The sequence below is a fragment of the Trachypithecus francoisi genome, unplaced genomic scaffold, assembly GCF_009764315.1.
Source record: "Trachypithecus francoisi isolate TF-2019V2 unplaced genomic scaffold, Tfra_2.0 Lachesis_group12, whole genome shotgun sequence".
In the NCBI taxonomy this organism is placed as follows: Eukaryota; Metazoa; Chordata; class Mammalia; order Primates; family Cercopithecidae; genus Trachypithecus; species Trachypithecus francoisi.
This window is the reverse complement of record NW_022681457.1, coordinates 114,348,541-114,374,406: the sequence shown is the minus strand read 5'-3', so window position 1 is coordinate 114,374,406 and position 25,866 is coordinate 114,348,541. Positions and strand designations below refer to the sequence as shown.

Below are 25,866 nucleotides of genomic sequence, written 5' to 3'. Positions count from 1 at the left end.
AGTTTAACACGTCACCTCCCCTTCCCTGCCTCATGCAAGGCCCTCCTCACCTGCTGTCTCCCACCCCCCACCCCAACACTCACGCACACTCCAGTGTATCCAGCCATGCATTTTCAGGGTATTTGACAAAGCGCATCTGTGGTAGTGGAAAGATCTCTTTCCTTTGCCCCTCATTCTTCCTTTTTAATTGAAAATGATTCATCACACAAAACCTAACTATAGAAGGGAATATTCTTGCTGGTGAGACATAGCTAAAAACATATGCCAGCTGACATTGTACAAATAAAGCATAGATAGCAAATTTATTCATTTTTCTTCTATTCATGTTCCACTTATAAACCTGAATGTTAGCTGGTCATGCATTCTGTTGAATAGTAGGATAATATGTGGAAAGTTTACCTGACATAGCTTTCTAGTACAAGTTAAGATTTCAGTTTTATTTACTAATAGACTAGACTTCTTCAAGATACACAGTTAACCAGGGGCCCTTATCTGGGGTCTGTGGGTCCCCCTAAGCAGTCCACAGATGTGTTTCAAGGGGGTCTATAAACTGCTTAAATTGCCAGGCATGGTGGCTCACACCTGTAATCCCTGCACTTTGGGAGGCCGAGGCGGGCAGATCACCTGAGGTCAGGAGTTCGAGACCAGCCTGGCCGACATGGTGAAACCCCATCCCTACTAAAAATACAATAAATTAGCCAGGCATGATGGTGGGCACCTGTAATCCCAGCTACTTGGGAGGCTGAGGCAGGAGAATTGTTTGAACCTGGCAGGCGGAGGTTGCAGTCAGCCAAGATCGCGCCACTAAACTTCAGCCTGGGCAACAGAGCAAGACTGTCTCAAAAAACAAAAACAAAAAAACTGCTTAAATGTATACGTCAGTGTGTGTATGCATGTGTGTGTAATTCTATCAACAGGCCTCTAGGTAGGAATTCCATCCTTAGTGGACAGCATTTTGCCCAAGGGCAGCTCATAAGAGGTGGCGCTGGAATTCAAACACAGATTGTGTGGCTTTTTCCCACTAACCGCCCTGACAAAAGAGCCTCCCCTGTCACCACCCTCTCCTCATCAAGTTATTTGCTTGTGACCCTTGTAACTCACCATTTTGAGCTTTAACTGTGTGCTAGACCTGGTGGTCCCCAGTGGTGTGCTTGCCATGCCTTTGTTTTTCTCAGGAAAAAGATCTTGAGACACAACCAGCATCTTATAGCTAGTTAGAGATGAAGCTCTAGAAGCTCTGGAACCCACACTTCCCATCTCCGGACCCCAGTCCCTGCCCAGTCCCCCTGCAGGGACTTAGCTACTGACTGATCTTTGGGTGGGGGCATCCCTGCTTCCACAGAAACTGGTACGGTGCAAGGCCTGTGCTGATGCTGGCCTACTTGACGAGAGCTTCCTGAGAAGATGTCTGAATTTTTATGGCCTTCTCATTCAGCTGCTGCTCCGCATCCTGGACCCCGCATATCCCGAGTGAGTGTGCTTCTTCCTGTTTCCCTCGTCCCTCCTTGGCTGGGCTATGTTGTCTTTATTGTCCTTCAAAGTTGATAACTAAAACCAAAACCCTTTCTTTATCAAGAATTCACTTCTCGGCAAGGCGTGGTGGCTCACGCCTATAATCCCAGCACTTTGGGAGGCTGAGGCGGACGGATAACTTGAGGTCAGAAGTTCAAGACCAGCCTGGCCAACATGGCGAAACCCTGTCTCTACTAAAAATACAAAAATTAGCCGGGCGTGGTGGCAGATGCCTGTAGTCACAGCTACTCAGGAGGCTGAAGCATGAGAATCGTTTGAACCCGGGAGGCGGAGGTTGCAGTGAGCCACGATGGTGCTACTGCACTCCAGCCTGGGCAACAGAGCAAGACTCAAAAAAAAAGAGAATTCACCTCTCAGTTTCCAGATTGCATTTATATGGATTATGTAGTTATATTGATAGGTGTTTTCCCTGTGATTAGTTACAACAGTAGGTGAATGTCAACACCTGTTATTTTAATTTTGACAAGTTTTCTTTAAAATTTGCTATAAAGTCTTTGATTGATTGATCGAGAAATCTATAAATTGGAAGCCAAAAGCTGGAGATAATATTAGGCCCTCCTAAGCACTGGGTCCAGGAATACCCAGCTAATTCAGAGAGTGAGCTAAGAACATTGTTGATCACTTGGTGATCAACACCAAGATCAACTGGTCATCTCCTCCAGTCAACCATTTTTCTTTTATTTATTATTATTATTATTTTACTGTTATGAAGTCTCTGGTTCACTGATGTTGGTGAGATTGGCCCAAGATCTGTGAAGATATGGAAAATATTATTTAAAATATGTGTGTAAGCCGGGTGCGGTGGCTCGTGCCTGTAATCCCAGCACTTTGGGAGGCCGAGGCAGGTGGATCACATGGTCAGGAGATCAAGACCATCCTGGCTAACACCGTGAAACCCTGTCTCTACTAAAAATACAAAAAATTAGCCGGGCGCAGTGGCGGGTGCCTGCGGTCCCAGCTACTCGGGAGGCGGAGGCAGAAGAATGGTGTGAACCTGGGAGGCAGAGCTTGCAGTGAGCTGAGATCACGCCACTGCACTCCAGCCTGGGTGACAGAGCAAGACTCTGTCTCAAAAAAAAAAAGAAAAAAGAAAACGTGTAGCTCGTTGTCTCAGACAGTTTGGGTTGCACAAAACGACCAAATATGACCATTTTATTTCCTTCCCATTTTACTTATTGCATTAACCTTAACAAGAAATCAAGAAGGCCGGGCGCCGTAGCTCACGTCTGTAATCCCAGTACTTTGGGAGGCCAAGGCAGGTGGATCACTTGATGTCAGGAGTCTGAGACCAGCCTGGCCAACATGGCGAAACCCCATCTCTACTAAAAATACAAAAATTAGCCAGGTGTGGTGGCAGACGCCTGTAATCCCAGCTATTCAGGAGGCTGAGGCGCAAGAATTGCTTAAACCCAGGAGGCAGAGGTTGCAGTGAGCCAAGATTGCACCACTGCACTCCAGCCTGGGCAACAGAGCAAGACTCTGTCTCAAAGAAAAAAACAAAAACAAAAAACATATGTAGCTCGGTTGTCTCAGATAGTTTGAGTTGCACAAAATGACCAAATATGACCTTTTTATTTCCTTCCCATTTTATTTATTGCATTAACCTTAATGAGAAATCAAGAAGGCCGGGCGTGGTGGCTCACAGCTGTAATCCCAGTACTTTGGGAGGCCAAGGCAGGCAGATCACTTGAGGTCAGGAGTTCGAGACCAGCCTGACCAACATGGTGAAACCCCGTCTCTACTAAAAATACAAAAATTAGCCAGGTGTGGTGGCAAGTGCCTGTAATCCCAGCTACTCGGGAGCCTGAGGCACAAAAATTGCTTGAACCCTGGAGGCAGAGGTTGCAGTGAGCTGAGATCGCGTCACTGCACTCCAACCTGGGTGACAGGGTGAGACTCCATCTAAAAAAAAAAGAAATCAAGAGAAGGGCTGGGTGTGGTGGCTCACACCTGTAATCCCAGCACTTTGGGAAGCCAAGGCAGGTGGATCAGTTGAGGTCAGGAGTTTGAGACCAGCCTGTCCAACATGGTGAAACCTTGTTTCTATTGAAAATACAAAAATTAGCCAGGTATGGTGGCACGCGCGTGCCTATAATCTCTGTAATCTCAGCTATTCAGGAGGCTGAGACATGAGAATCTATTGAATCTGGGAGGCGGAGGTTGCAGTGAGCCGAGATTGCGCCACTGCACTCCAGCCTGGGTGCCAGAGTGAGACTCCGTCTCAGGGGAGAAAAAAAAGAAATCAAGAAAAGGAAAACATTTCACGTATACCCTTGCATATGTACTGTCTTCATCATTCCCTGTTCACTTCTGGTTGTAGTTTCTTTGCCTGTGTATTTGTTACATAGTTATATTACAGAATGAATTTTTTCTCCAAATGAAATACTTATTTGACGGTAATGTAATACTCTTTGTAGTTTAATGTACCATAATTTCATTTTATAAATTGTGTTTTTTTTCTCTTTGACAGTATAACGCTGCCTTTAAATTCAGATGTCCCCAAGGTATTTGCAGCATTGCCTGAGTTTTATGTAGAAGATGTTGCAGAATTTTTATTTTTTATTGTACAGTAAGTGCCTTTAATATTTTACATAGTTCTAATATGTTTTTATGCATAATACTATAGTATTCTGAGCTGTGTTGCAAGCCTCCATTTCATGCCTGAAATTTGATGTAACTGTTGTTACTGAACGCTGCCTAGAGACTGCAAAAAATAAATCCAACTGTGGCACCAGTCCAATTCGAATAATATCTCAAAGACAGAGGCAAGATTAACAGTGCAGATAATGTATTCTGTGAAAATTGAGTTGAATTTCTAATAGTTGAATATGTGTTTCTGAGCAACAGAAAGAGCAGTTTATAAATGTCTGAATGAACATCCCAAACCCAGAAATATCCACATCTACATTTTGTACTAAAATTTGTCTCAATTGTAAAATTGGAGAATGCTTACCAAAAGTTGGTTTGAATTTACAACTGATACTGTAGGGTTTTAATTTTTTTTTCAAATCCTTATTTGGTTTATCAAATTAACATTTTCTTTCTAAAACATTACAGGTTAGAAGAATTACAATTTCAATCCCTTGGCACCATGATAGCACCTATGGCTAGCTGAGGGAGTGGTATTAGCTGAGGGAGTGGTATGTGACGTCTACTGTGAAAAGTCAAAGTCACGCTGGGCACTGTGGCTCACGCTTGTAGTCCCAGACATGCGGGAGGATTGCTCGAGCCTAGTTCAAGACCAGTCTGGGCAATGTAGCAAATCTGCATCTCTTTAAAAATAAATAAATAAATAGTATAGGTCCCCAGTCACAGAATACAAATTGTGAAAGTTTTGTAACAAATAATGGAAAAAAACAAAATTAGTATAAATGATTTTAAAATAAGAGCCAAAGGCCGGGCGCGGTGGCTCAAGCCTGTAATCCCAGCACTTTGGGAGGCCGAGACGGGCAGATCACGAGGTCAGGAGATCGAGACCATCCTGGCTAACCTGGTGAAACCCTGTCTCTACTAAAAAATACAAAAAACTAGCTGGGCGAGGTGGCGGGCGCCTGTAGTCCCAGCTACTCGGGAGGCTGAGGCAGGAGAATGGCGTAAACCCGGGAGGCGGAGCTGAGATCCAGCCACTGTACTCCAGCCTGGGTGACAGAGCGAGACTCCGTCTCAAAAAAAATAAAAAATAAAAAAATAATAAAATAAGAGCCAAAACTAAATGGAGCAAGTTATATTGCTGTCAAAAAAGCTACCTTTAAAAAAATGCCCAAATAGAGGCAGAAGTTGCAGTGAGTGGCGATCATGCCACTACACTCCAGCCTGGGCAACACACAAAAAAAACCCAAATCGGCCGGGCGCGGTGGCTCAAGCCTGTAATCCCAGCACTTTGGGAGGCCGAGACGGGCGGATCACGAGGTCAGGAGATCGAGACCATCCTGGCTAACATGGTGAAACCCCGTCTCTACTAAAAATACAAAAAACTAGCCGGGCGAGGTGGCGGGCGCCTGTAGTCCCAGCTACTCGGGAGGCTGAGGCAGGAGGATGGCGTGAACCCGGGAGGCGGAGCTTGCAGTGAGCCGAGATTGCGCCACTGCACTCCAGTCTGGGCGACAGAGCGAGACTCTGCCTCAAAAAAAAAAAAAAAAAACCCAAATCATTGGTGACACGTGATTTTAATTGGTACAAAATTTAAAAAGTGACTCAAAAGCATGGTTTATTTGTTAAAAAAAACCAACCTCAGAATTTAAGCAACTCAAGTCACATTTTAAAATTTGTTCTACGCACAGTGATACAAAAGACACCTATTTGAAAAATTTCATTTATTCTCATTTTCAACAGAGATTAAACAAATCACTATCAAAATTCTTATGATGTTTTGGTAGTGATGATCTTTTGTGAAGCTTATCTGATTTAATCATAAGTTTCATTTGTCATTAATATGACATGCTATAGCCAAGTAACCACGTTTGGTTTTAAATCTGTCTTGTTACAGTATAAATAGTCACTATAGGCTGGGTGCAGTGGCTCATGTCTGTAATCCCAGCACTTTGGGAGGCCAAGGCGGGTGAATCACGAGGTCAAAAGATCGAGACCATCCTGGCCAACATGGTGAAACCCCGTCTGTACTAAAATTACAAAAATCAGCTGGGCATGGTGGCAGGCACCTGTAGTCCCAGCTACTCAGGAGGCTGAGGCAGGAGAATCGCTTGAACTTGGGAGGGTGAGCTTGCAGTGAGCCGAAATCGTGCCACTGCACTCCAGCCTGGGTGACAGAGCGAGGCTCCATCTCAAAAAAAAAAAAAAGAAAGTCACTGTAAACTGAACGAGTTCAAGGGCATTCCTAAACCTATTTATCCTGCCTTCCCCTCCTCACGCAGCTGACACCAGCCCTCACCCAAGGTGAGTTTCTCAGTAGTCGCTTTCTTGCTCTTCTTGCCTCTATTCAGATACTCTCCCCAGGCGCTCTATGAGCCCTGTACTCAGGATATTGTGATGTTCCTTGTTGTGATGTTGTGCAACCAGAACTACATCCGAAACCCATATTTGGTGGCCAAACTGGTAGAAGTCATGTTTATGACCAACCCTGCTGTTCAGCCGCGAACCCAGAAGTTTTTTGAAATGATTGAGAACCATCCTCTCTCCACCAAGTTGTTGGTACCTTCCCTGATGAAGTTTTATACAGGTAGGTTGCTGGAACACACATGGCCTGCCATGTGCTACACTTAGGCAAGGTCTAAGTCTGTTACCTAATATCCTGCTACGTCTGTGTATAACCAACTAACCTGTGACCTGCAGAGGATGTACTTCCGGTTCGCCTTGCCCTGAGTACTTGGGACTAGGACAACCATTTCACCTACTGGTCTCTGATGATTCAGCAGGAACCATCGAAAGTCAGATGATTAACACCAAGACCCAGTTGGTATCAACAGTACAAGTTGGTAGTGTTATCTGAATGGAATTATCTGGTTCATTTTACCTTTGAACTGAAAGCATTTGTTTTTTAACACTATCCTATAACCCAGTTTCCAAAGTGTGGGTATAACAGGGAGCTTGTTAAAAATGCATATTCTTGGGCCGGGTACGGTGGCTGACTCCTGTAATCCCAGCACTTTGGGAGGCCGAGGCGGGTGGATCACAAGGTCAGGAGTTCAAGACCAGCCTGGCCAGTATGGTGAAACCTCGTCTCTACTAAAAATACAAAAAAAAATTAGCCAGGCATGGTGGCGGGCACCTGTAGTCCCAGGGAGGTTGAGTGAGGAGAATCGCTTGAACCCGGGAGGCGGAGGTTGCAGTGAGCCGAATTCCTGCCACTGTACTCCAGCCTGAGCGAGCAAATGAGACTCCGTCTCAAAAAAAAAAAAAAAACCTTTTCATCTGTCAAATTTATTTCTTAAGTGGAAAATTTCTGGTGCAAACATGGTTGTAGAGAAGTAAGCTAACCTGCAAAAAACCTGCTTAATCTACCCTATACCAGTGTGCAGATTTCGTGCTATGAAACTCCCATGACAATGTAAATTTAAAGCCTTTCTAAAAGGCAATTTAGCAGCCCACACCAAGAGCCTTAAAAATGCTTTTACGGCCGGGCGCGGTGGCTCACGCCTGTAATCCCAGCACTTTGGAGGGTGGATGACCTGAGATCGGGAATTTGAGACCAGCCTGGCCAACATGGAGAAGCCCCATCTCTACTAAAAATACAAAAATTAGCTGGGCGTGGTGGCGACACCTGTCTTCCCAGCTACTCAGGAGGCTGAGGCACGAGAATCGCTTGAACCTAGGAGGCAGAGATTGCAGTGAGCCAAGATCATGCCAGTGTGCTCCAGCCTAGGAGACAGGGCGAGACTCCGTCTCAGAAAAAAAAAAAAAAAAAAAAATATATATATATATATATATATATAGGAAGACTGAAGCAGCAAAAAAAAAAAAAAAAAAACACTTTTTTAAAATTGGTAACAGATAAAAGGTGCAAGAAGTAGCCATCCTCTACATCTGTCCCTCAGTCTGGGGACCCAAGGGAAGAGCCTGGGGATCTCAGAACCCAGCTGCCCTGATGAGGGCTTGGACAGAGCTAGGACCCAGTCCTCTGTGGAAGGCCCTTGGCCAGTTGGTGCTGTTGTCTCGGTGTGCACAGTTGCTAGCTCTGGGGGTACGAGACAAAGCTGAAAACTGGAACCAACTGCTACCACTGACAGTAAGTACAAGGTCCTAAATCCCTTGTTTCTCCTTCAGTTTTCCAGTTCTCCTGCAGCACCTCCTATTGGCAACCCTAGAGAGAGCAGGCTGCCAAAGGAAAGATTCTGCAGTGCCAGCCCCAGAATCACAGAGCCAACTGCAAAGAGTGCATGTGGGCCACGCATGGTGGCTCCAGCGAATAATCCCAGCACTTTAGGAGGCCAAGGTGGGAGGAATGCTTGAGCTCAGGAGTTGTAGACCAGCCTGGGCAACATGACGAGACCCCACCTCTATGAAAAATTTAAAAATTAGATGCCTGTTGTCCCAGCTACTAAGGAGGCTGAGGTGGGAGGAAGGCTTGAGCCCAGGAGTTAAAGGCTGCAGTGAGCTGTGATCTTGTTGCTGCATTCCAGCCTGGGAAACAGGACAAGACCCTGTCTCTAAAAAAAATAAATAAATAAAATAAAAAGACTGGGTTTCGGCCGGGCACGGTAGCTCACACTTATAATCCCAGCACTTTGGGAGGCCAAGGCCGGGGGATCACCTGAGGTCAGGAGTTGGAGACCAGTCTAGCCAACATGGTGAATCCTAGTATCTACTAAAAATAAAAAGTTAGGCCAGGTGCAGTGGTTCACGCCTGTAATCCCAGCATTTTGGGAGACTGAGGTGGGCGGATCGCAAGGTCAAGAGATTGAGACAATCCTCGCCAACATGGTGAAACCCTGTCTCTACTAAAAATACAAAAATTAGGCCTGGCATGGTGGCTCATGCTGTAATCCCAGCACTTTCGGAGGCTGAGGCAGGTGAATCACCCGAGGTCGGGATTTCGAAACCAGCCTGACCAACATGGTGAAACCCTGTCTCTACTAAAAATACAAAATTAGCCTGGCATGGTGGCACATGCCTATAATCCCAGCTACTCAGGAGGCTGAGGCAGGAGAATCACTTGAACCCATGAGGCAGAGGTTGTGGTGAGCCAAGACTGAGCCATTGTAATCCAGCCTGGGCAACAAGAGCGAAACTCCATCCTAAAAGCAAAAATTAGCTGGACGTGGTGGCGCACACCTGTAGTCCCAGCTACTCGGGAGGCTGAGGCAAGAGAATCTCTTGAACCCGGGAGGCGGAGGTTGCAGTGAGCCGAGATCGCGCCACTGCGCTTCAGCCTGGCGACAGAGCAAGACTTCATCTCAAAAAAAAAAAACAATTAGCCAGGTGTGGTGGTGCATACGTGTAATCCCTAGCCAGGTGTGGTGGTGCATACGTGTAATCCCAGCAACTTGGGAAGCTGAGGCAGGAGAATCGCTTGAACTCGGGAGGCGGAGGTTGCAGTTAGCCGGGATCTAAAAAACTAAAAGAGTGGGTTTGGAGCTATGGGACAATAGCTGACTAGCTATACTGTGACATAAGAATTTAATTTCTGGAAATTTATTCTGTGGAAATAATTATGAATATTTGTAAGTGATGTTCTCCACAACATTATTTATAATGCAGTGTAGTGAAAACAAGAAAAACAACTGGCCGGGCTTGGTGGCTCAATCCTGTAATCCCAGCACTTTGGGAGGCCAAGGTGGGCAGATCACTTGAGGTCAGGAGTTCAAGACTAGCCTGGCCAACATGGTAAAACCCCGTTTCTACTAAAACTACAAAAATTAGTTGGGTATGGTGGCAAGCACCTGTAATCCCAGCAGAGATTGCAATGAGCCGAGATGGCACCACTGCACTCCAGCCTGGGCAACAGAGTGAGACTCCGTCTTGAAAAAAAAAAAAATCATGACTGAAATTTCTGCCAGTTGTACATAAAAAGTTGTACGTTATCCATAAAGTGGACCTATGTGAGTCATAAAAAATAATGTGTTATTTATGTTAAGTGGTTTAGCAACAAAAAGTCAAGAAAATGAAACACTGTGTTCACATTTATATTAGAAAAAAATAAAAAAGAAAAGAAAAAAAAAAAGGCCGGGCTTGGTGGCTCTCATCTGTAATGCCAGCACTTTGGGAGGCTGAGGCAGGAGGATCACCTGAGGTCAGGAGATGGAGGCTGAGCCTGGCCAAAATGGTGAAACTCTGTCTCTACTAAAAATACAAAAAAATTTAGCCAGTCATAGTGGTGCACACCTGTAGTCCCAACTTCTGTGGAGTCTAAGGCAGAAGAATCGCTTGAATCAGGGAGGAAGAGGTTGCAGTGAGCCACGATCATGCCATTGCACTCCAGCCTGGGTGACAAGAGCAAATCTCTGTCTCAAAAAAAAAAAAAAAAAAAAAAAAAGAATGTAGGGAAGGACATATACCAAAATATTAACAGTACATTGGTTATTTTTGAATGGTAGCATTATAAATAGTTTTTATTTTTATTTTATTATCTGAACTTCTTAATTTTTCTACAGTAAACGTGTGTTGTTAGTAGTAAAGATAAAACAATTTTAGTTAAATTTAGTTTGTAGTCAGTGTTCTGGGCCTGTCAGTGTGGCTTCAGGATAAAGAGAGAATGAGAGAGAGAGAGAGAGAGAGAGAGAGTGTGTGTGTGTGTGTGTGTGTGTGTGTGTGTGTGTGTATGTACACACAACAGAACTGGGCCTGTTGCCTATGAGACCCGTGCTGGGCCTAGTGGAGGCCTGCTGGGAATGTTCCAGAAGGTGATGGGTGGGGGTTGTTCTCTCTTTCGTCTTTGCCATGTGTGCCCTCTGGCCTGGACCACCTCTGTAGTCATGGATGGATGACATCTGTACTAACAATAGCCACCACTCATTGAATGCTTACTAATCCTTTCACTTAATCCCCACAGCAGCCCTAAAGATAGTACTATAAATACCTCCACTTTACAAATGAGGAAACTGAAGCTTAAAAGGGTCAAGAAGCTTGCTGAAGGTCAGTGGCTAGCAAGTGGCAGCAACCTCGCAGATGCCCTTTAGCACAGGTGCCCCTGACTACTACAGCTACTAAGGGACTGGTGTGAGGGTACCCCCAAGGGAGGAATCACAGGCATAGTCCCCAGTGCTCATCGCCTCCATGTGAAGACCTGGCTGATTAGGTCCTGGTCCCGAAGCAGATGGGACTCTCAGATATAAATTAGAGTTGCCACACATAAGATCAGTATGTGGAACAAGCTCCTCTTACACCACACAGATAGTATTTTAGCTTAGAAAATGCTCAAGTTAGGCTGGGCGTGGTGGCTCACACCTGTAGTCCTAGCACTTTGGGAGTCCGAGATGGGTGAATCACTTGAGGCCAGGAGTTAGAGACCAGCCTGGCCAACATGGTGAAACCCCGTCTCTACTAAAAATACAAAAGATTATCTGGGTGTGGTGGCGGAGACCTGTAATGCCAGCTACTTGGGAGGCTGAGGCAGGGGAATTGCTGGAACCAGGACCTGGGAGGTGGAGGTTGCAGTGAGCCAAGATCTTGCCACTTTACTCCAGCCTGGGCTACAGAGACTCCATCTCAAAAAAAAAAAAAAAAGAAGGCAGCAAGAATACCAGAGGGGAGGAGAGAGAGGTTTAACACAAGTCTAGTCCACTTATGGCCTTCTGGAACAAGGACCTGGGAATTAGAACTTGGGCTGGTATGATTTTGATGGAACAGTACAAGTAAATAAGCAGAAAAGAAAATGTTAGGAGAAATGTATATTGTTTCATTTCCTTTCCTTTTTTTTTTTTTTTTGAGGTAGGGTCTTGCTCTGTCATCTACGCTAGAGTGCAGTGGCACAATTACAGCTCCACGCACTCTTGACCTCCCGGGCTCAAGTGATCCTCCTATCTCAGCCTCCCAAGCAGCTGGGACTACAGGCATGTGCCACCACACCTGGCTAATTTTTGTAGTTTTTGTAGAGACGGGGTTTCACCATGTTCATCAGGCTGGTCCCAAACTCCTGAGCTCAAGTGATCTGCCCACCTGGGCCTCCCAAAGTGCTGGAAATACAGATGTGGGGCCCTGCTGAGATACATATTGTTACATAATAAATTAACAACATTTACTTAGTCTCTACTATATTCAGAATTTGGTGCAGATATTAGGGGCATGTTAGATGATTTGAGGCATTGGGTTGGTCCTCTGGGATCTTCCTCTTGTAGGCTGTCCTTACGTCAGCATGCCACACTGTAGCTCACACTTTTATACAATTAATAAATGACATTTCGTTTATTTTAAGGAAAGGTTGACTCAATGAATATACATAAGTACTTTCAGATCTTAATATGATAGGTGTTAATTATCTTATTCTTTTATTTTTAAATAGCTGTTTTCTTTTTTGGTCACACACACAAAAATATGTTCTTTGGAAAATATAGAAAATATCAAAGACAAGGTATAGTGGCTCACACCTGTAATCTCAGTACTTTGGAAGGACGAGGTGGGAGGATCACTTGAGGCCAGGAATTTGGAACCAACCTGGGCAACATAGACCCTATCTGTAAAAAAAATAAAAATGAAAAAAATGTTTTTGAGATGGAGTCTTGCTCTGTCGCCCAGGCTGGAGTGCAGTGGCATGACCTTGGCTCACTGCATCCTCTGTATCTGGATCTCTATATCTGGATTCAAGCAATTCTCCTGCTTCACCCTCCCGAGTAGCTGGAATTATGGGCACACACCACCATGCCCACCTAGTTTTTGTATTTTTATCAATAGTAGAGGCAGGGTTTTGCTATGTTGGCCAGGCTGGTTTTGAACTCCTGGCCTCAAGTATTTGCCTGCCTCAGCCTCCCAAAGTGCTGGGATTATAGGCGTGAGCCACCACACCTGGCCATAAAAAATAAGCCAGGCGTGGTGGATGTACCTCCAGTCCCACCTACTTGGGAAGCTGAGGTGGGAGGATCACTTGAGCCTGAGAGGTTGAGGCTGTAGTGAGCCATGATCACACCACTGCACTTCACCCTGGGCGATAGAGCAAGACTCTGTCTCCTAAAAAATAATAAAATAATCGGGCATGGTAGCTCACGCCTGTAATCCCAGCACTTTGGGAGGCCAAAGTAGGAGGATCATGAGGCCAAGAGATGAGACCATCTTGGCCAATATGGTGAAGCCGCATCTCTATTAAAAATAACAAAAATTAGTTGGGCATGGTGGCTCACGCCTATAGTCCCAGCTACTCAGGAGGCTGAGACAGGAGAATTGCTTGAACCCGGAGGCAGAGGTTGCAGTAAGCTGAGATCGTGCCACTGCACTCCAGCCTGGCGACAACGAGACTCGTCTCAAAAAATAATAATAATAATAAATTAAAATTTGCCATGAATTCTGAAATTTCTCATGCCTAAGCTTTTGCCATTTGGACAAACAAGTTTGATTTTCATCCCTCTTTAGTAGGTATAGGGATGGTAGACACATTGGTTTTTTTTCAACACCAAAAATGGTCAGGCCGGGTGTGGTGCCTCAAGCCTGTAATCCCAGCACTTTGGGGGGCCGAGACGGGTGGATCACGAGGTCAGGAGATCGAGACCATCCTGGCTAACCCGGTGAAACCCCGTTCTACTAAAAAAATACAAAAAACTAGCTGGGCGAGGTGGCGGGCGCCTGTAGTCCCAGCTACTCGGGAGGCTGAGGCAGGAGAATGGCGTAAACCCGGGAGGCGGAGCTTGCAGTGAGCTGAGATCCGGCCACTGCACTCCAGCCTGGGCCACAGAGCGAGACTCCGTCTAAAAAAAAAGGTCAATACATACACACATTTAAGAAGTACGTGGCCCTCAATAAAATGAAACCTAACTTTTTATCTGCTGAAGGATGTCCATTTGAGGTGCCATAGATTTTCTGTAAATTAATGACTTAAAATTAGGTGGGGGAGTATGATAATTCAACTTTTGGTCGTTGGTAAGTTGACGCTGTCCTAATGGTGGGAGTTTTCCTAGCCCCGTTCCATTCGGTGGTGTGTCATTGTCATATCTTCATTGTGAAACTTTTGTCTTTAAAAGCAACTTATAATTTCTGTCCTGCCTTACATGCAGAGGTGCAAAATTTCACCGGCTCTCTGATTTTGCAGATTTACCTTCACTCACTGGCATTGTTGGGGCAATAACTGGATTTGGAAAGTAAGAAAGTACATATCCCTCAGTCCCTTTGTCTTTCTTCTTTAGATGTTGAGCATACCGGAGCCACCAGCGAGTTTTATGACAAGTTCACAATTCGCTATCACATTAGCACCATTTTTAAAAGCCTTTGGCAAAACATAGCTCACCATGGCACCTTTATGGAGGAGTTCAAGTGAGTATGGGGCCCCTTGTGTCACAGCTTGCTTTCTTGCAAATCGCAGATAGGATTGCAGCTTCAAAGCTGACACAGCTGGGTTCTGGTGGACTGCTTGCTTGGTGGTCTCAGACTCCTTTTGAGTTTACCACAAGGTGCCACTAAATGTGGGCAGGATTTTTAAAATGGCTTTGCTTGCAAGATATTGCTGAATTTTAGATTTGTCAAGATACCTTGGAGGTGGTACACAAGCAAAGATCCTATAGGGCAGAGAGTGGTGGCTCACGCCTGTAATCCCAGCACTTTGGGAAAGGCAGAGGAGGGCGGATCACTTGAGGTCAGGAGTTCAAGACCAGCCTGGCCAACATGGTGAAACCTCATCTCTATTAAAAATACAAAATATTAGCTGAGTGTGGTGGCACACGCCTGTTATCCCAGCTACTTGGGAAGCTGAGGCAGGAGAATTGCTTGAACCCGGGAGGCAGAGGTTGCAGTGAGCTGAGATTGTGCCAGTGCTCTCCAGCCTGGGCCACAGAGCGAGACTCCGTCTCAGAAAAAAAAAAAAAAAAAGAGGCCGGGCGCGGTGGCTCAAGCCTGTAATCCAGCACTTTGGGAGGCCGAGACGGGAGGATCACGAGGTCAGTAGATCGAGACCATCCTGGCTAACACGGTGAAACCCCGTCTCTACTAAAAAAAAAAAATACAAAAAATTAGCCGGGCGAGATGGCGGGCGCCTGTAGTCCCAGCTACTTGGGAGGCTGAGGCGAGAGAATGGCGTAAACCCGGGAGGCGGAGCTTGCAGTGAGCTGAGATCCGGCCACTGCACTCCAGCCTGGGTGACAGAGCGAGACTCCGTCTCAACAAAAAAAAAAAAAAAAAAAAAAAAAAAAAAGAAAAAAAAGAAAAGATCCTATAAATATGCTGAGATGTTGGGTTAAGTGTTTTTTTGGTGTTTCTATGATGACAGTGTTAAATGAAGTTGTCAAAATGAGTGAAATGAAATCTTAGTTCTTGAACGTTGGAAGGACTTTAGATTTTGCAACAATTAGGTCAGAGCTGTCATTTAAAGTATCATTCTTTGTGGTAAGGCCGTAAACCTTAATTAAAGACTTTTCATATACCTACCTGAACGCTGAGTGACTGCTTAAACCTGGACATTAGTAATCCCATCTAAATTATCTGTCAGTGTCTAAAAACAAAAGGGAGATGAAGATGCTGAACTCTTGGGTTATTCTTCAAAAATTTTATCCCATCTAAGGGCCGGGCGCAGTGGCTCATGCCTGTAATCCCAGCACTTTGGGAGGCTGAGGCCGGCGGATCACGAGGTCAGGAGATTGAGACCATCCTGGCTAACATGGTGAAACCCCGTCTCTACTAAAAATACAAAAAATTAGCCAGGCGTGGTGGCGGGCGCCTGTAGTCCCAGCTACTCGGGAGGCTGAGGCAGGAGAATGGTGTGAACCCGGGAGGTAGAGCTTGCAGTGAGCCAAGATCACGCCACTACACCCCAGCCTGGGTGACAGAGCGAGACTCTCTCAAAAAAAAAATAAGTAAATAAATAAATAATAATTTCATCCCATCTACTTGGATCTTTTGCAACCCATGTTAGATCTTTGATCAAATCTAGCTATACTTGTTAACCGAATTACTAATCAATAATATACATATTACCAGTGGAATAACTATTTGCTAGATAGATTTCTGTGGAGCAAATTCTTTAACTTTTTGTTTCCATAAACTGCTCTTATGGTCAGAATTGTGTTCCAGCTAAAGCCTGGCACAAGCTTAGGACACGAGGCAGGCCCATGGCTTGGTCTGAATGGTGCTGATTGGAGCACTTGTCCTGAACTTGCCATGTTCCTGAGATTGAGGCCTCCTGTCCCTGTTCACAGGAACTTCTTTTCCCCAGGCATGGCTTACCACCCCCGAATTGCACAGTTGTAGACCCTGAAATGTAGCTTCTTTTTTCCTCTACGAATCTGGCAGCTCCAGAGTCTAACAGAGGTAGGCCAAGCTATTTCAGTTCACCGACAAATTCTCATTATAACATGATTTGCAGAACAGTTCCTTAGATTGGAAGCTTCTGGTTCTAAAGTAAGTTAATATCCCACTTTATCAATATTACAGGTTCCAATTTTTCTTCAGTGTGTCAGTCTTTGTGATAAGGAATAACTATATCAGTAGTTTTATCTGTTATATGTGGTTAATTATTTGCCTTTTCTTGGTATATTGGTGAGTATCTGCGTATTTCCTGTTCTAGTCTGAAGACAGTGTTTTCTCTCCTTAAAAACACTGAGGGAGTGAACTGGGTAAGCTAGGTAAGCTAGGTAAGCCTGCTCTGGGAAGCGGGGTGGGGGAGTCAGCATTTGCTGGTTTTCCATGGTGTGGCTATTTCCTCCATTGCCCAATTTAAGGTGCCAGGGGAATCTGGTTATCAAATTCTGGAATATTTAGCACTTGACTGTCATCAACCATGCAAGATGGCTCCAAACACCACTGGAATGAGCTTATCATAAACAATTTAAAAGAATAACAAAAATCCAGGCCAAGTACGGTGGCTCATCTCTGTAATCCCAACACTTTGGGAGGCTGAGATGGGAAGAACACTTGAGCCCAGGAGTTTGAGACCAGTCCTGGCACCATAATAAGTCCCTGTCTCTACAAAAAATACAAAAGTTAGCTGGGCGTGGTGGCGTGTGTCTGTAGTTCCAGCTACTTAGGAGGCTGAGGCAGGAAGATTGCTTGAGCCCTGGAGGTTGAGGATACAGTGAGCTGTGATCGTGCCACTGCATTCCAGGCTGGGAGACAGAGCAAAACCCTGTCTCAAAAAGAAACAAGATTAACAAAATCTAAAGAGAAGCTTGGTAGTCCTTGAATTCCACAGTGCCTGACTTGTGCCAGGGTAGGCAGGCTTTTAGGGTGAGATAGTTGCAGTGTGGGTGGAGGCGCCTGTTCCCTGGGATTTGCAGTGGTGTTTTGCTTCAGGGAGATGTATGACCATGCACAATATAATTGCCTTTCCAGCTCCGGGAAGCAGTTTGTTCGCTATATAAACATGTTGATAAACGACACGACGTTTTTGCTTGATGAAAGTCTGGAGTCTCTGAAGCGAATCCATGAAGTGCAGGAAGAGATGAAGAACAAAGAACAGTGGGACCAGTTGCCCCGGGTGAGGACGTGGTCCAGAGGCTTGGACAGCTTTGCAGGCTGTCTGCCTCCGCACACGGGCAGAGCTGCTTTGGGGCTGCATTTGTGGGTCTGATGATATGCGAGCTGACTTACTGGGATTTTCCTTCCATGAAATCGTATTGCAGGGTTGGAATAGGAAAAATCTGAAACACCTTATCTGAAGCTAAGAAATGGGTTGAGAAGTCTTTGAAAATGTACACTGAAAACTTTCTCTGCCTTTTTAATTTTAAAGGACTTTTTTGGAGAAGAGCTTTTATTGTCTGAATATATTAAGATTCATGAACATAATCAGGAAAGAAATCTCTAGAATGATGTCTGCTGGACCAGAATTTGATTTGTGCCTATGGGCTTCTCTAGGCAACTGTGTGAATCACTCAGGATCCTGGTGGGGTGTTTTTTCCTTTCAGTTGATCTTGGGTTTTAAATTCAGTTATTAATAGAACAGAGGCCTGGCTTGCCAGGTTCCATGGAAAACACGTGCTGTGCCAGTGCCAGTGCTCTTTCCTGACGTGCATAGCAGCAGCTGAGATACATCCTTGGTTGCTTATGAGGCCCTTGACAGTTGCTGGTGACTCCTTAGATTGGCTTAGGTTTATTGATTCTGTTCTTGGAATTGTCAGGCTCAGAATCAGAACTGATTTCCATAAGGGGTTCTCATGTCAAAGTGGGGAGGACTGCTTTTTCTTCATTTTTTCTTTTCTTTTTTTTTCTGAGACAGTTTCACTCTTGTTGCCCAGGCAGGAATGCAGTGGTGCAATCTCGGCTCACTGCAGTCCCCGCTTCTCCAGTTCAAGCGATTCTCCTGCCTCAGTCTCCCGAATAGCTGGGATTACAGGCGCCTGCCACCACGCCCAGCTAATTTTTGTATTTTGTTTGTTTGTTTATTTGGTTTTGAGATGGAATCTAGCTCTCTCACCCATGCTGGAGTGCAGTGGCGCGATCTTGGCTCACTGCAACCTCTGCTTCCCGGGTACAAGCGATTCTCCTGCCTCAGCTTTCCGAGTAGCTGGGACTACAGGCACCCGCCACCTCACCTGGCTAATTTTTTGTATTTTTAGTTTCACCATGTTAGCCAGGATGATCTCGATCTCCTGACCTCATGATCCTCCCTCCTCGGCCGCCCAAAGTGCTGGGATTACAGGCGTGAGCCATTGCGCCCGGCCAACTTTTGTATTTTTAGTAGAGACGGGGTTTCATCATGTTGATCAGGCCGGTCTTGAACTCCTAACCTCAGGTGATCCATCCACCTCAGCCTCCCAAAGTGCTAGGACTACAGGCATGAGTCACCGTGCCCAGCCATTTTTTTTTCTTTTTTAATTTCAACTTTTATTTTAGATTCAGGGGATGGGGGTACATGTGCAGGTTTGTTATGTGGGTGTATCATGTGATGCTGAGGTTTTTTTTTTTTTTTTTTGAGACTGAGTCTCGCTCTGTCGCCCAGGCTGGAGTGCAGTGGCCGGATCTCAGCTCACTGCAAGCTCCGCCTCCCGGGTTTACGCCATTCTCCTACCTCAGCCTCCCAAGTAGCTGGGACTATAGGCGCCCGCCACCTCGCCCGGCTAGTTTTTTGTATTTTTTAGTAGAGACGGGGTTTCACCGGGTTAGCCAGGATGGTCTCGATCTCCTGACCTCGTGATCCGCCCGTCTCGGCCTCCCAAAGTGCTGGGATTACAGGCTTGAGCCACCGCGCCCGGCAATGCTGAGGTTTTATGATTCAACGTGTCGCCCAGGGAGTGAGCATAATACCTAATAGGTAGTTTTTCAGCCCTTGCTCCTCCCTCACTCCCCTGTCCCCAGTGTCTATTGTTCCCATCTCTGTCCATGTGTTTAGCTCCCATTTATACCTGCTTTTCTTCTTATGTATTAAAGTTCTACCCATTCTCTGAGTAAGGTCCTATCCAAATACTCACTCAGGTTTGTCTTCGCCAATCAGCATAGCTGAAAATTCTCACGTTTCTCCTTACTTCTGTAACACCCACTTTATACCATTCGCAGTGCTTGCTATGCCCAGCTTATATTTTATTTACTTATTTGTTTTTTATTATTATTAATAAATGGAGACAGAGTCTTGATCTGTTGCCTTGGCTGGAGTGCAGTGGCAGGATCATAGCACACCACAGCCTCAACCTCCTGGGCTCAAGTGGTCCTCCTGCCTCAGCCTCCCAAATAGCTGGATCTAAAAGCATGCACCCCCACGCTTGGCTAATTAAAAAATGTTTTTTTACAGAGACAAGGTCTTACATGCTTGCTTCAGCAGCATGTATACTAACATTGGAAAAATACAGAGAAGATTACCTTGGCCCCTACTTGAGGATGACATGCAAATTCATAAAGCGTTCCATCCTTTAAAAATAAATATTAGGCCGGGCGCAGTGGCTCATGCCTATAATCCCAGCACTTTGGGAGGCCAAGGCAGGTGGATTACAAGGTCAAGAGATCAAGACCATTCTGGCCAACATGGTGAAATCCCATCTCTGCTAAAAATACAAAAATTAGCTGGACGTGGTGGCACACACCTGTAGTTCCAGCTATTCAGGAGGCTGAGGCAGGAGAATTGCTTGAACCCAGGAGGTGGAGGTTGCAGTAAGCCAAGATCGTGCCACTGCACTCCAGCCTGGGTGACAGAGCGAGACTCCGTCTCAAATAAATAAATATTAAAATATAATATTTTAATATTTAATTGCTAGTTTTCCCAAGCTGGTCATATATTTTATTTACTTATTATTTTGATTATTAAATTGTTATTTTTTTATTTTGTTTTGTTTTGTTTTGTTTTTTGAGAGAGTCTTACTCTGTCACCCAGGCTGGAGTACAGTGCCGCAATCTTGGCTCAATTTCTGCCTGCTGGGATTACAGGCATGCACCACCACGCCTGGCTGATTTTTGTATTTTTAGTAGAGATGGGGTTTTGCCATGTTGACCAGGCTGGTCTTGAACTCCTGGCCTCAAGCGATCCACCCACCTCAGCCTCCCAAAATGTGGGGATTACAGACATGAGCCACTGTGCCCGGCCTTATTATTATTATTATTTTTTAATAGAAACAGAGTCTTGACTGGGCACAGTGGCTCATACCTGTAATCTCAGCACTTTGGGAAGCCGAGGCTGGCAGATCACCTGAGGTCAGGAGTTTGAGACCAACCTGGCCAACATGGCAAAACGCAGTGTCTACTAAAAATACAAAAATTAGCCAAGCATGGTGGCAGGCGCCTGTAATCCCAGCTACTTGGGAGGCTGAGGTGAGAGAATCACTTGAACCCAGGAGGTGGAGGTTGCAGTGAGCTGATACCATGCCACTACATTTCACATTTTAGCCTGGGCAACAGTGCGAGACTCTGTCTCAAAAAAAAAAAAAGAAGAGAAGAAGGAAAGTCTTGCTCTGTCGCCCAGGCTGGAGTGCAATGGCATATCTTAGCTCACTTCAGCCTACAGCCTCCTGGCCTGAGGCAGTCCTCCCATCTCAGCCTCCCAAAATGCTGGGATTATAGTTGTGAGCCACCATGGCCGGCCAGCGTATATTTTAGATGTTGGAATGCAGGTCTATAGCACAGTCGTAGTCAATACTTAATAGCATTTGTTTATGAGCCAACTGAACAAATAATACTGATTTTTCCTATGTTAATGGATGAAAAATGCACAAATAGTTCCAACAATTGCTATTTCAGAAATAATTTTTATTTGGCTTTGAAGTCGCTTTCTCCCTCCCACTGCCCTGGCTGTTCCTGCTCATCTCCCTGACATCTGAGCTTGGTGAGCTCCGGCACTCGGCCCTCAGGCTTCAATTTCTTTCCCACTAGTGCTCTCTAGGTTAGTGATTCTCAGCGAGGGCACTAGTTGGAATTTTGAGCCTAGTGGAATTTGGTATAATAAGAACTCATGATGAGAAACCATCCCATATATTGCAGGACATACAGAGTCTCTATTTCCTGCCATTTAATGCCAGGGACGTACCCTCCTACCCCTAGCCATCAGGCAACGAGAAATACTCCCACGCATAACCCGATGTCCCCTGGTGAAAATCACTGCTTGGTGAGCTCAGGTATTCCAAGGCGTTAAATACCTGTATTCTAAAGACTCCAGAATGGATCTCCCCAGCTCAGATTTCACCTGACTACAGACTTGTAGACCAAGTATTTGTCTAATAGGTGTCTCAAACTCATCACGTCCAAAACGGAACCTTGATGTTGTCCACATCTCCTGCCTGAGTCTGCCCAATCTCAGTACATGGCGCCTTCATTCTACCAGCTGCTCAGGCTCAATACTTTGGAGTTGTTCTTGATTTCTCTGCGTCTCTCAGCAAATGCCTCTAGGCTCTGTCTTAAAGCATGTCCATTATCTAACCTCTTCTCACCACCTCCAGACCGTTGGCATCTCTTACCTGGATTATTGCAGTAGCCCACTGCTTGGTCTTCAAACTCCACTCTTGAGCATGTCCATATCAGGGATGGTGTTAAAAATCTCAGTCTGGGCCGGGCGCAGTGGCTCAAGCCTCTAATCCCAGCACTTTGGGAGGCCAAGACGGGCGGATCACGAGGTCAGGAGATCGAGACCATCCTGGCGAACATGGTGAAACCCCGTCTCTACTAAAAAATACAAAAAAACCAGTCGGGTGAGGTGGTGGGCGCCTGTAGTCCCAGCTATTTGGGAGGCTGAGGCAGGAGAATGGCGTAAACCCGGGAGGCAGAGCTTGCAGTGAACCGAAATCGCGCCACTGCACTCCAGCCTCGGCGATAGAGCAAGACTCCGTCTCGAAAAAAAAAAAAAAAAAATCTCAGTCTGATCAATATCGCCACTCAGCTCAGCCATTTTGGGCATCCCTTCTCACTCAGAGCCAAATCCCATGATGAGAGCAGCCTACAGCATGCAGCAGGACCTGGCCCCACGATGTATTTCTGCTCTCAGCTTCGGACAGTCTCTCCTCCACTCACTCTACCCCAGCCAGGCTCACCTCCTGGCCCTTCCACTGACACGTGAGGGTCTTCCCCCTACCTGGAATGCTCTTCCCCCAGATTTTCCTGACTCCTTCAGATATGCACTCCCTCAGGGAGACCTTCCCTGACCACCCTTTCCAGAGTAGCATTCCCTGACCCCTGACCCTGCTTCATTTTTCCTCATCACTGTCAGACTTACTGTATCTGTTTGGGTATTTGTTTCTATGAAGCGATCCTCCCTAATGGAATCTAAGCTGCATGAGGGTTTGGGAGCCTTAGTATTCTATCTCCAGTACCCAAAGGCTGTGGAAAGGCCTGTTGAGATACCCAGGTACACATTTAGGTAGTTCACGCCTGGCTGTTCTTGTGTCTTTCCTGGCGCTGCCTTTCTTTCAGTGGACTCATTCTTGACCAGGGAACGGCAGGTCCCCCAATATCCCTGCAGAATGTCCATCAAGCACAGACTGGAGCACTTACCCAGAGGGCACTCGCCAGCCAGCTTCAGCTACTCCAGCTGTGTTCCTTTCCCAACAAGAAAAGGCCTCTGAACAGATGTAAGAATTGAGGCTTTTCCTGGTGGGTCTGTGTTTGATCCATTTCAGAGCCTGCAGTGCAGTACCTGATTGTATCCATGAGTCAAACAGCTCTTACCATCTCCTCCCCAGTCCATGGCAGAGTTGAAGGAGGAGACTGCACCAGAGGCAAGCATGCTGACAGTTCTGTGGTGTGACAGCCTCACAGTGTGGAAAGACAAAATTTAAAAAGCGTAGTAGTACACAAACACTTATAGAGGCAGAGAGGCAGACTCCATAGGCCTCAATACTGTGGCACACTGCATCTCATAGTTTTAAAATAATGAAGACTGGCCGAGCATGGTGGCTAACACCTGTAATCCCAGCACTCTGGGAAGCCTAGGTGGGTAGATCACTTGAGGTCAGGAGTTTGAGACCAGCCTGACCAACATAGTGAAACCCCATCTCTACTAAAAATACAAAAATGAGACCAGTCGCAGTGGCTCATGCCTGTAATCCCAGCACTTTGGGAGGCCGAGATGGATGGATCACCTGAGGTCAGGAGTCCAAGACCAGCCTGCAAAACCCAATCTTTACCAAAAATACAAAAATTAGCCAAGCATAGTGGCATGCACCTGTAATCCCAGCTACTCAGGAGGCTGAGGCAGGAGAATGGCTTGAACCTGGGAGGCGGAGATTGCAGTGAGCCAAGATCCTACCACTGCACTCCAGCCTGGGCAACAGAGTGAGACCCTGTCTCAAGATAAATAAATAAATAATAACAACAACAACAACAACAACAAAGAATTAGCCAGGCATGGTGGTGCACTCCTGTAATCCCAGCTACTTGGAAGGCTGAGGCATGAGAATCACTTGAACCCTGGAGGCAGAGGTTACAGTGAGCCAAGACTGTGCCACTGCACTCCAGCCTGGGTGACAGAGCAAGACTCTATCTCCAAAATGATAATAATAATAATAGAAGGCCGTGTACCGTGGTTTACGCCTGTAATCCCAACACTTCAGGAGGGAGATCACCTGACATGCAGGAGTTCGAGACCAACCTGACCAACATGGAGAAACTCCATCTCTACTAAAAATATAAAATTAGCCGGGCACGGTGACATGTGCCTGTAGTCCCACCTACTCGGGAAGCTGAGGCAGGAGAATTGCTTGAACCTGGGAGGTGAAGGTTGTGGTGAGCCGAGATTGCGCCATTGCACCCCAACCTGGGCAACAAGAGCGAAACTCCATCTCAAAAAATAATAATGATGATGACTAAGTAAAAGTTATTATTAAGGGAAATAAACTGCCCTTTCTTAGTACCATGATGTGTGTCAGATACTATATTCGATTCTCTTATTTCATCCTGCATAGAAGTTGATGGTGACTTTCTTTTTTTGAGACGGAGTCTGGCTCTGTCACCAGGCTGGAATGCAGTGGCGTGATCTCAGCTCACTGCAGCCTCCGCCTCCCGGGTTCAAGCAGTTCTCCTGCCTCAGCCTCCTGAGTAGCTGGGACTACAGCTGTGAGCCACCATCCCCAGCTAATTTTTGTATTTTTAGTAGAGATGGGGTTTCACCATGTTGGCCAGGATGGTCTTGATCTCTTGACCTTGTGATCCGCTCACCTCGGCTTCGCAAAGTGCTGGGATTACATGCATGAGCCACCGCACCCGGTAGATGGTGACTTCTTTTATCATTGAGGAAGCGGAGGCTCATGGGAGTTAAATAAGGCACCAACGTCACCTGGCTGGAAGTCTCAAAGAGCTCCGAGGCTTGAAAGGATGAAACTTCAGTTATCTGGGATGAAACTTCAGTTATCTGGGAAATTTGCTGTGGTGGGCGGTTCCATCCTTCCCTAAGCATGTTGGATTTATCGCGCACTTTCCAGTTACGCGCTTGGCACTTTGCTGAGCTGATGACCAGGACCGAGCCTTACTTGGCGATTGTTCGATGTGTCCTAGGATCAGCAGCAGGCCCGTCAGTCTCAGCTTGCTCAGGATGAGCGCGTGTCCCGCTCTTACCTCGCCCTGGCCACCGAAACTGTGGACATGTTCCACATCCTCACAAAGCAGGTCCAGAAGCCCTTCCTCAGACCGGTGAGTAGAAACCAGGGGCTCTGTTTGGTGGTTTGGACTCCACATTCAGACTCTCTCACTTATAACTTAAGCAGTTGTTGAAGTCCTGGAAATTTTAGTATCACAGTCACCAATAAGTGAAATTCTGTTACTGATTTTGTTCCCAGTTATGCTAGTTGATACTAGACTCTGTTGATGGACTGAAGAGTAGATGTCTGACGTCACTACATAGTCTACAGCCACTTCCAAATGCCTTAGTGCACTTTCTGCTTAGATAGTGCATTGGATTATTCATGTTGATGTCATGACATATTTTTACCATTATTGATTCCCATATTTTATTTATAGAAAAAGCATAAGGTAACAGCCATTGACAATGGAAGGATATTAAGTAGAATAATTGAGACCGTGTAAGATCTTTGGCTCTCTCAGTTGTACCTTTGTTACACTCAAGAAGCCAAAGGTTAATGAGAGCCGGCTATCACTAAGGTTTATGGTGGATTGCAAATAGTCAAAATGTTTGTCCTCAACTAACGAGACCTGGTTCCCGTTACTAAAATTGAAACTGAGCAGCGGCCGGGCGCGGTGGCTCAAGCCTGTAATCCCAGCACTTTGGGAGGCCGAGACGGGCGGATCACGAGGTCAGGAGATCGAGACCATCCTGGCAAACACAGTGAAACCCCGTCTCTACTAAAAATACAAAAACTAGCCGGGCGAGGTGGCGGGCGCCTGTAGTCCCAGCTACTCGGGAGGCTGAGGTAGGAGAATGGTGTAAACCCGGGAGGCGGAGCTTGC

The 25,866-nt window shown here is 45.9% G+C and overlaps 1 protein-coding gene and 1 non-coding gene across 5 annotated transcripts in view; both read left to right on the top strand.

Moving 5' to 3' along the window:
• The window catches only part of UBE4B (ubiquitination factor E4B), a 156,516-nt gene that overhangs the window by 118,280 nt on the left and 12,370 nt on the right, over positions 1 to 25,866 (top strand). For all 4 annotated transcript variants that reach the window (XM_033228436.1, XM_033228434.1, XM_033228437.1 and 1 more), the window contains 6 exons: positions 1,343 to 1,470; positions 4,004 to 4,102; positions 6,474 to 6,709; positions 14,256 to 14,382; positions 17,389 to 17,533; positions 24,958 to 25,092. In XM_033228436.1, coding sequence (XP_033084327.1) covers positions 1,343 to 1,470; positions 4,004 to 4,102; positions 6,474 to 6,709; positions 14,256 to 14,382; positions 17,389 to 17,533; positions 24,958 to 25,092 — 870 coding nt within the window. The remainder of the gene's footprint in view (positions 1 to 1,342; positions 1,471 to 4,003; positions 4,103 to 6,473; positions 6,710 to 14,255; positions 14,383 to 17,388; positions 17,534 to 24,957; positions 25,093 to 25,866) is intronic.
• LOC117093992 lies at positions 19,795 to 19,901 on the top strand. The gene has a single exon (XR_004441334.1). It is a non-coding gene; the product is annotated as a U6 spliceosomal RNA (small nuclear RNA).